Source organism: Lissotriton vulgaris, chromosome 5, assembly GCF_964263255.1.
Source record: "Lissotriton vulgaris chromosome 5, aLisVul1.2, whole genome shotgun sequence".
NCBI lineage: Eukaryota > Metazoa > Chordata > Amphibia > Caudata > Salamandridae > Lissotriton > Lissotriton vulgaris.
Window position 1 is genome coordinate 990,297,010 of NC_141693.1, and position 10,881 is coordinate 990,307,890.

At 50.2% G+C, this 10,881-nt stretch overlaps 1 protein-coding gene across 1 annotated transcript; it reads right to left on the reverse strand.

The window, feature by feature from the left end:
• Positions 1 to 5,148: 5,148 nt before the first annotated feature.
• On the reverse strand, positions 5,149 to 9,842 carry LOC147711874 (homeobox protein zampogna-like). The gene is made up of 2 exons (XM_086920252.1): positions 9,314 to 9,842; positions 5,149 to 5,714 (listed from the first exon to the last, which is right to left on the reverse strand). Exons 1-2 carry the CDS (start codon positions 9,618 to 9,620, stop codon positions 5,254 to 5,256), a joined length of 768 nt encoding a protein of 255 aa, XP_086776378.1. The 5' UTR covers positions 9,621 to 9,842; the 3' UTR covers positions 5,149 to 5,253.
• Positions 9,843 to 10,881: the final 1,039 nt, after the last annotated feature.

A 10,881-nucleotide genomic window follows, 5' to 3' on the forward strand; every position in this document is an offset into this window, starting at 1 on the left:
CGATAATCATCTCAAACTCAATGCTCTGAAAACAGAGTTCCTTCTGATCTCACCTCCCGCGAAGATCTCTACCACTCAATCCTGGCTTAAACAGCTAACTGCACTCAATGTCCAACCCACCATAGTAGACTCAGCAAAATCTCTAGGCATAACTCTCGACTCCAATCTCAACATGCAGCATCATATCAGCAAGGCTACTAAGGGAGCGAACTTCCAAATCAATACCCTCAGGAAACTTAAACCCTTCCTGCCAGCCAAAGACTTCCAAACTGCAGTACAAGCTCTAGTAATCCCGCGAATTGAATACGGCAGCATCGCCCTCTGCGGTCTTCCGTTAACCACTACTGCACCCCTAAGAGCTTCTCTAAACGCTGCAGCGAGACTCATCACGGGGTCAAAAAACACTCGCATATCTCCCCTGACTTGAAATCCTTGAACTGGCTGCCTTTGGAAGCTAGAATTCACCTGAAAATCGCCTGCATGACACACAAGGCTGAACATCTGAGCTCTCCCGGATACCTCGCTCAGAAGCTGTCAATCTCTGGCGGCTCTAGAAACACTAGAGGCACTAACAAACTTCTGCTAAAACCTCGAAGATTCCGTAAGGAAAAAACTTATAAACGCTCTTTCTCAGGAATGGCACCCAGGATCTGGAACTCACTCCCTCCTGAAACCAGGCTCCTCTCCTCCATCACACTTTTTAAGAAAGAAGTAAAAGCTATTCTCATGGCCAAATACACTTGACCTATTAACGTTATCCGTAAAGACTCTGCACCAATCTGTATTATGCTGCATGATCCCTACGACTATATGTTTTACCTGTATTATTGACTTACCTGACTATCTATGCACACATCTATCTGTAATACTTGCATTATTGATGTACCTGTTTTACTTTACTCCCTAATGACCTGAGTTTTACTCTCGTGTTGGTATTCCCTGCTTTGTAAAGCGCTCTGATATCTGCAAAGATCTTGTTCGCGCTATATAAAACTTTCAAAATAAATAAATAAATAAATAGAAATAAACAAGCATTTGCAATGCAATAGGTCTTGCATTTGTGAGATTTTGAGCTATTTCATTGTAAATGGCAATGCCTTTTATTTATGTGTTTTGAAAAACTGCAAGTAACGACTGTAAGTACAAAGTGCACACAAATAAAAGGAATTATCATTTACAATGCCAATTGATCAAAGTTTTGGTAATGCGAGACCTATTGCATTGAGCACAGTGTTTGAGTTAACAAACATCCATTTTTTTTCTTTAATGGGTTATGATCCTTTGTGCATTCTTAACTGTAGAGACCACCCTTGTTTTTAAAACCTAGTTTGGATTAACATTAGCATTTTGCATGTAATCGTGTTTTCAGCTGTGCTCTGTACTTTGGTTCTCACTGATAGGTACAACACGTCCATGCTTCCTGAAGAACTATAATGAGCATTTTATAACAATCATGTATTTATTCATTTTGTAAAGCGCCAAAATAACGCCGTTTTATGTTGCTGGCATTTTAAGTAAAGGATTTACTTAAAAGCAGCAGGATTTAGACAGTTGCAAAAAGCAGTGCTCTGAGACAGGAGGGTATGCAGAGCTGCGGGCAGAAGAAAACTCATGCCTGTAATCTTTCCCACAGGAGCTATGTATTTCAATTCTATGCCGATTCACGGTGCCATTTCCTGGAGGATGAGAAACTGATTTGCTACATTCAGCTATTTGCAAAAATAGTTAGCATGTGGTGCTTTTCAAGACAGAACAAAACAATGGAGGAAGCGTCTACCCAGGTCCGTGCACCTGAGTGGGTGGTGGGGAGGGGCGTTGGGGTTGGGGTGGGGGGGTGGGGTGGCGGGGACAGTGGGGCCGAGCATATTTAAAAGTAATAGCACAATGTCCATAAAGCGGTTTAAGAAATTAGTGCTCTGAGGCTGTAATTAAAGCCTACACAGTAATAACAGAAGCAAGAGGGCCAGTCCTTATGGGAGGTTACAAGATGAGACAAGGCAGCATTAAGGAAGGACAACTAAGCCTATTGACGAATGAAAAGCCACAGGTTACAAAGGACAGTGACAGGAGCCAATTAAAAAGATGGGCAGAGATTCAAGCCCGTACCTGAATACAGCATGACTCAAGGAGCAGCGCATGCGCTTCCCAGGCTCGACCTATAAAGGATTATTTTTATAATTTTCTTTTCACACTGCTGACGTACCTGAATTCATCGGCACAAGCAGTTCTCAAAGTAGTCACCTTTAGCCGGCCTACATCGCTCTCTACAGCTTTTGGCTCGTCCCCATTCCCCCGCCCCCCACCGGCCCTCCCACCCCTGGATGTCTCAGTCTCTTTCAGACCCGCCCTCACTAGTAGTCCTGTGGAGTTCACCAATAAGAAGTGAAATGACTTTACTTCCGGCTTGTCGGTTTATGAAAATGAAACCAGAAAGTTTATTTATTATAAAATGTTATACATTTACAACGTTTTCTAATGTAGAAAAGTAAAACATGTATATACAACAACTTTCAAGGATAAAAAAACATCCTTCTGATTAAAGAAAGGAAACCAAAGCGGGGTGAAAAAATATGTTATTTCAGGAATGATCGTGTTGCTTTCAAACTGCCCTTGCGAAACCCAGAATGTGTTTTTTACCTGAGGGACGATTTTAGGTCTTTGATGTTAATCCAACTAAATACGAGCTTCTTATGGAATTGGAAAGAGTTACTTACATTTGTTTTCAAATATTTACAGATTAGAAGATGCATATTTCGGTACCTGTGGACTATGGCAGGGTCGTGTCATGATGGTGAGGTAGCATCAGCCTGCCTCGGGGACTGCAGGGGGGTGTCACGAGGCACTATAGGCATGAACAATAACATGGGAATATCCGGCATCTGAAACTGTCTCTGTTCACTTCTATCTAGAGAGAACTCTTTGGATCTCTTGTGTCTGGACATGACCTGTACACCCCTGGAAGCTGCACATGATTCTGCACATGCCTGGAACCTGCACGTGAATCTGCACACCCCTGGAAGCTGCACATGATTCTGCACATGCCTGGAACATGCACGTGATTCTGTACACCCCTGGGACCTGCACATGATTCTGTACACCCTTGGAACCTGCGCGTGATTCTGTACACCCCTGGGACCTGCACATGATTCTGTACACCCCTGGGACCTGCACATGATTCTGTACACCCTTGGAACCTGCGCGTGATTCTGTACACCCCTGGGACCTGCACATGATTCTGTACACCCCCCGGGACCTGCACATGATTCTGTACACAATTAGAACCTGCACATGATTCTATACACCCCTGGAACTTGCACATGATTCTGCACACGCCTGGAACCTGCACGTGATTCTGCACACCCCTCGAGCTGCACATGATTCTGCACACCCCTGGGACCTGCACATGATTCTGCACACCCCTCGACCTGCACATGATTTTGCACACCCCTGGGACCTGCACATGATTCTGTACACACCTAGAACCTGCACATGATTCTGTACATGCCTGGAACCTTCACGTGATTCTGTACACCCCTGGAACCTGCACATGATTCTGCACACCCCTGGGACCTGCACATGATTCTGTACACCCCTGGGACCTGCACGTGATTCTGTACACCCCTGGAACCTGCACATGATTCTGTAAACGCCTGGAACCTGCACGTGATTCTGTACACCACTGGGACCAGCACGTGATTCTGTACAACCCTGGGACCTGCATATTATTCTGTACACACCTGGAATCTGCACGTGATTCTGTAGACGACAGACATCTACACATTACTCTGTAGTCACTAGAGCCTGGGCACGATTCTTTGCATCCCGGACCCTGTACATGAGCCTTTTCACCCCTGAATCCTGCACTTGATTCTGTGCACCCCAATTATGTGCACACGATTCTGCACACTTGTGGTACCTACACAGGATGTTTCAGACACATTGCATCTTCAAATGATACTAGCACTCCAGTAATTTCGGCAGATACCTACTCCATAACCCCTGATAGCTGCTGGTAGTTTTTCGCATCCCTGGTATCCTGCATTCTTCCTTGCACCCCTGTCAACTGCACACCTCTCAATCAATCAATCAATCGATCAATCAATCAATCATTACATTTATAGAGCGCGCTACATACCCGTGAGGGTCTCAAAGCGCTAGGGGAGGGGGGGCGCACACACTTCTTGCATCTGAAAGTGATCCTGGCCGCCCTATGCCTCGTCATGATTGCCAACAGGTCATCCCTGATATTTACAGACCTGTAACATCTGGACGCCATTTTGACAGCCCTGAAGGGCGCACCCCCCCACCCCCACACCCCCCCCCCCCCCCTAGTCTTCGTGGGATCGGCTGCTCCCGTTCTCTGCGCCCCTCTGGTACTTTCACACCTTCTGCTCAACCCTGCATAGGCATATGACGCTGAACACCCCTTGCATCAGCAAACAACGCCAGGCAGCCCTGATATTCCGACATACCCCTGGTGTCTGTGGGTGACGTGGAGGCACCCGCTGTCTGTGGGAAGGTACAGGGCGGGCGCTGCGTGGACAGGCGGGTGTCACGTGTGTCATGCGAAAATCAGTAAACAATTGTCAATCAGAGGCCTTCCATGCACCCTTGCTGTTTTTGTTTGGGGGGGGGGGGACGCTTTGGTTGTAGATATTCGCACAGGCCTTAGGCGCCTGTGGGAGTGCACACAGTTTCCCATAGGACCTGCACCTGCGGGTGCCAGTGCTTATCGGGGTCCTGTCCTCCCAGCTGGCATCTGTACATGTCCCACGCACTCCTCTGTGTGTAAGGGGGGGGGGCAGTAGTAGTTGCAGATTGTTGGAGAAAAGTTCACTGCATCAGATTCTGGTCACATCCCACGCTTGCTGGTCTGTGTAAACACCCAGGAGGGATGCACATTGTGTACATGGGTAGCTGACGGGTGTAGGTAGTTGTAGGCACTGTGGGTTGAACGCACAGGACGCCTCGTCAGGGCGCTACATACACGTATTTTCAATAAAAAGCACAGCTGATATCGAAAGGCTATATTTGTGGAAGGCGCCTTTGTGCCACTAAGTGTGCCCTCTAGGCGCCTGTTTCGATGATTGCCTTTTCATGCCGCCCTTTCATGGATAAAGCTCGGCTGCATTCATTGAAGGGCGTACTCTCTGCCCACGGTACGTGTTCATGGGGCTCTCCTCCCGGATCCGCGGGACCACTCAAGGTCAATGACGCTCTCAAGGTCAATGATGCGCACACCCTGCGTCCCAGTCAATGCGGCGCTCCAGACAGGCCGAGGGGCGAGGGCCAGCCGGGCAGGCAGTACATGTAGGGGTAGTAGTGGCAGGCCTGGTAGACGGAGAGGCCGGGCGGGCTGGGCCGGGGCGCCTCCTCCAGGCCGCCCGGCTGCAGCTGGTCGTCGCGCACCAGCACCCGGATGGCCACCCTGCGCGCAGGGCCAGGCCCCGCGCAGAGCTGCGCAGCCTTCTGCTTGCGCTTAGTCTTGTAGCGCCGGTTCTGGAACCAGATCTTGACCTGCGTCTCGGTGAGCTTCAGACTGGCCGCCAGGGCGGCCCTCTCGGGCCCGGACAGGTAACGCTGGAGGCTGAACCGGCGCTCCAGCTCGTAGACCTGCGCGTGGGAGAATGCGGCCCTGGAGCGCTTCTTGGCCGGCCTGGGGAGCCCTGGGGGGCCGCTGCCGTCCGGCCCGTCCCCCGGGTCCATGCAGCATCCTGCGGAGAGAGGAGAGAGAGAGGGAGACTGGTTATTTATAGTGTACATGCTCCCGACACTACACACGCAATGCATGCAGCACAGCAGGTATTCATCTACAGGAAGGACCAGGAATGAAGATATGCCAATGTCACCTGATTAAATATTCTGCAAAGGAAGGCATGTGAACTGAGAACTAAAGAGTTTTCACCGAAAATAGTATTTATACCCTTTCATCACCCAAAACTACAGACTGTTCCATTCTGTCTCCTTGCGCTAGGACAGCATTTAGTACATTTCCCCTCTGTGTGCTTCGCGATAGCTGCGAATATGTTTACTGATCTGTTGGTGCACACAAGCCTACAAAAAACTGAATATCACCTGATACTGGGATAACAAAGGTGCACGGTTGCAGACGATGGAAAGCGCTGCGAAAAGGCATCGAAATAGAACAATAATCGGGCGAACTCCGGGAGATTTATAGCATCCAGTAGTTTTTACATTTGTGGATTAAAAGATGTGTGTCCAGAGCCCTTCAGACTGACCTCTGCCCCGTGTCTCCACTGACACCGCCCTGTCACAAACCTAACCAAACACCCTGCCTGCACCGCGCTGAACTGAAAACTAATGCCATACAATCAAAAATTAAAGAATATTCGCACGACAGAGTTAGTAATTACTTTTGAAGGAAGTCTTTCAAACCTTCCCTATATAACACATTTTCTCACTTTCCGATTACTATTTTTCGAAATAACTTCTTTCGAAATATAACATATCTTCAAACGGTATGTTGTTTATGTTACTACGACATATAATGATTGAAATGCACATAACAATAGGTTCGTCCTTCACTACTGTTTAAAAGTGCAATCGTATCGCGTTTAATTATTGCGTATATAAAATGTAATGCACTGTTTAACCTGTACATTATTCCCCGAAAGAAGCTCAGATGGGACAGACGTCTAGAGTCAATCTGTAGTTTAATCGAAGCCAAACGGACCAGAAATCATTAACATTTATGTACCAGTTCCTTTTATTTCTAGCTACTACAGAATGTGGTTACATTTAAAAAATGTTGGATCGTCCGCGTGTAAGCCTGAATAGCACGCGCCCTGTTCTCCTTCCGAGAACTCCGGGGAGGGGCTCGGAGGACCTGGGGCCGAGAAGGACCACGAGGGCCCCCCATGAGGAGGTCTGAGGAGCCGCGAGGGCCCTCCATGGGAAGAGATGGGTAGATGCTGGAACAATCTTCCAAACCTTGACGAACCCTCTCTCCTAACTTTGCTGAGCATCGCCCAGCTTTTTAATGTGGGCGCCAGTCTTTATTGGCAGTGGCGGACCGGCGCTATTCAACACCTTCAGATATATTTTTTCGCACTAAAATGAGTTCATGGATCCGTTGGGATGGATTCATGGGTTGAGTTTCTAGCCTAGAAAACGCGAGGCTCAGTTACCTCATTCAACACCCTCACACAGCGCGCACTCACCCACACAAACACACATATACACAACTGCAACAACAGACACACTATATATCGATACTGACACAATCATACCCAGACAAACGCACAATCAAACACTAAACCAATAATATAATCAAGAGGCAGGGTTGGACGAGCAGGCAGGGCCATTGGAATTATACGATTGTGCAGCGCTTTTCGCATTTTTATAGATCTGCCACATAATCCATCATCTGCTAAATAATCTGCTGATTTTGACAAAAAAAGGATAAGGGGTTCAAAACTTCCTAAAAACGTAGTGACGTGTTGCCATGCAGTGTTAGGCCCTTTGCAAAGATTGACTCCTTTCCTTTCTGTGGCTTATTGCTGTGTTTTGGGTATTAAACTGCTAGTAGTGAGATTCAACCAAAGCCCAGACAGTGCAAACAAATTTAAAAATGACAAAATAAATAATACTTTCCCAAAATGTCTCTTTTAATGCTGCACGATGTTTCTTTTCTTGCCACATAATGCACCCACCCAACCCTGCCGCATAATTTGGTCCCCCCCTGCCGCATAATTCCAGTGGCCCTGCCTAAAGAGCAATCAGAAATTGTCCGATGGGATAGTTAACAGGTCAGCGGGTGGGCCCGTTTTTTTTTACTGTTTGGGCCTTGTTTTAAAGTTTGGTGGGACGCTTTTTTGGGGGGTTGATTTCATTGATATTACTCCAAACATTGCCTGCAGCAGGCAGAAAATCTTGCCTCTCCCAAACTTTGCAAAAAACGTACACAGAGTGTGGCTAAAACTGACCCTCTTTGCAAATGCGGGCCACTGTTTTAACTAACTGATTCGCTAATGGTTTCCACTTTTATTGTGGTGCCTGCCTGGGCCTAGCCTCTGTCTCGGGCCGACCCTGACCGCAAGTGCAGATATTCATAGACAGAGACAAGGTCGGTCACAGGTACGAATACCCACACACTCTCATACAGAGACAGACACTTGTTAATACCGACAAACGCCACATCACATAAATAACTAAACAAGAGGAATCACATCCGCATGCAGATACCTAGGCTGCGCTCCGCGAAGAAACACTAACAAATACATAGATACTCGCGCGCGCACATACACACAGTGGCACCTACCTATACTAGTCAACTGGAAGATACACACAGTAGCAGAGGGAGACATGAAGTCTCGCGTGGATCACTCGCTGGAACACACAAGCACACAGCTGGAAACACAGCTGTGCACAGACGCACCAATAATCAAGCATAAACACAGTCACAAAATACGCAGATACACCACACACAACATCCTCGCACAAGCTGTCAGAAATCCAGACACAATAAGAGAACCACATAATCCCACAAACGCAAAGACACATACAATCGGCCACTAAAACATGACTTGTTGTCCATCTGCGTCCCATGGGTCGTGAACTTCGCACAGTTGATGAAAGGCGGGCCTGTGCCTCTGAAGCCGGCCGTGAAGAACAGCGCGTTATTTCCACACGCCGATGTTGGAGGCCAGGCCGCTCGGGGCCAGGAAGGACGTCACCGACACCGGCTTGTTTGTGTGCACACAACACGCCTAGCGCCCCGAGTCCTGGTATCTGGCCGCCTGCCTGCTTGGTTACAAGGATGGAGGCGCGCTGGGGTCTCCCTGCCTCGCACCTCCGACATCACTGCCTCTCACTCCACAGAGAGCAGTCACGCTTCCTGCACAGACTCTGACACTCTGATTCCTACCATACCTGCTCCATGACGTGTTATTTTGCGAAGGACCCTCAGATGTCCTTTTCTTTACGACTAGATAATGTCCCAGACACTCGGCTAACCCCTTCCGCCGCTGCTTGTCGCCCCATCGACTACACAGTTGCACACGCCTCTTGAATGCATCTATGTCTCAATGGTGACTTTATTGAAGCCGCACGGAGCTTGCTCTGATGTGGCTAGTGATGTTAGTGATGTTACAGGGCTGGTACTTTTGCCGCTGAACACAGAGAGTTATAAAAGCATAGAGCCACTCAGTAAAGTCCTCGACACACACACACACACACAACGAGGATAAGATTCGGGGGCGCTGACCCTCCCCCTAAAAAGAATGGATCAATGACACCCACACGAGATAGCGCCCCGTCCCCATGCATGCCTGCACCCCGCGCCCCACTCTACCTGTGTCCGGATCGCCTTCGGCGGGGTCCCACGGGGGCTCATCGAGCCCGGACTCTGGGCTCCTCTTCTTCCAGCGCTCCGGGCTCTCGGGGGGCAGCAGCCAGGCCCTCTCCCTCTCCTCTCCTGAGAGTTTCTCTTGGGGGTCCGAGGTGCCCTCTGTGGTCCCCAGTTTCCGCAGGGCGCCCCCACTTTGCTCCCTGCCCTCAGGGGTCAGCTCGCCCCGAGGGTCCCCGGCCTCCCCCTCCGAGCCCCTGCTCAGGATGTCCTGGATGCGGAAAGACGTGATGCAGGCGGCGCGGTGAGACATGTTACCGCATCCCCGGCGGAGCCCCCGAGCCCTGCCCCGGAGCCGAGCGAGCGCAGGGTCCCGGCCCTCCGGCAGGAGCGAGGTGCGGCCAGTCACCCTCCTGGTATGTGCTGAGGAGTCATATGTGGAGGGGAGGGCCGCTGCGGGGTGGGGGAGTGGACGCCGGGGGTGACTCACTTTAGGAATCCATCCGCTGAGAGAAAGGGCGCCTCAGGTGCACGGGAGCACTGGGGAACCGCCCAGACTGCACCGACCCCCCTGAGCAGCACCTTCTGAGCCCCTCTGGACTTGAAATAGAGCCCGCCTAACCCTCCGACCCTTCTCTTGCAGTCCTCGAAAGAAGGCGGGGAAGATGGGACGGCTCGAGGAAGAGGGGGGTGGACAAGAGAGGACACTCACGTTAGGAACCCAGCCCTGGGAGCCAGCTGCATCTCTGGCACAACTCTAGGACCAGAGCACAAGTCCTATAAAAAAGAAGTGGGGGGACTGAATATGCAAATGACCTCATGACGTCACGGGTTGAACGTGGCTCGGTGTCTGAAAATGACACCGGGATGTAAATGTAAATGTATTGGCATTTATATAGCGCACTACTTACCCGTAGGGTCCCAAGGCGCTTCGACTGCTGCGAAACCCTTCCTGGCTTCCCTGAGAGATGGTCCCTTAATGGGTATCTCGAGGGTGAGACCAGGCATTCCCGGCGGTCTGGTGGGGCCGTTAGTGAAGATGAGGCAAGCTAATGCCCAGAGTTGCCGAGTGTGATCGCTGATCAGAGTGGGCACCGAGGCGAGAGAATTATCGAGTCCGCTGACCCTGGTCCAGAAACCTGCCGCGCCGGGAATCGAACCCTGGTCCCGGGCCGTCCTCTGCTCTCGGGTCTGCCGCCTCTAACCAGTGAGCCACACTACTTCACGGGACACTTCAGCATATTTCTGTGGGGCCCAGCTTCTTGGCAGGGGGGACTGGTCCACCCTGCGAAAAGAGTGGGGGGACACCGTGTACCTGCGTGTACCCCCGACTCGAGCCCTGTCTAAAACACGAGGTCATCCGCCCACACTGGCAGAGAACTTCCCTCAATGGACCACTTGAGCCCATTCTAGATTGAGACCCTGACCCCATCCCAAGGCCCCTGCCCTCTTGAGTCGGCTCCTGGAGTCCTTGACAGCTGGAGGGATCCATGGCGGGCGTGTCCTGCCCCCCAAAACCATGGTGGCCTACTAAGGGCGCTGTAAGCCCCTTCAGGCAAGCTCATAGGACTTTT

Bases quoted from the DNA above. Each gene is read 5' to 3' on its own strand.
- LOC147711874 (XM_086920252.1), bottom strand. From the start codon at position 9,620: ATGTCTCACCGCGCCGCCTGCATCACGTCTTTCCGCATCCAGGACATC. The intron at 5,715-9,313 runs GTAGAGTGGGGC...CTCTCTCCGCAG, and splicing joins CGAAGGCGATCCGGACACAG to GATGCTGCATGGACCCGGGG.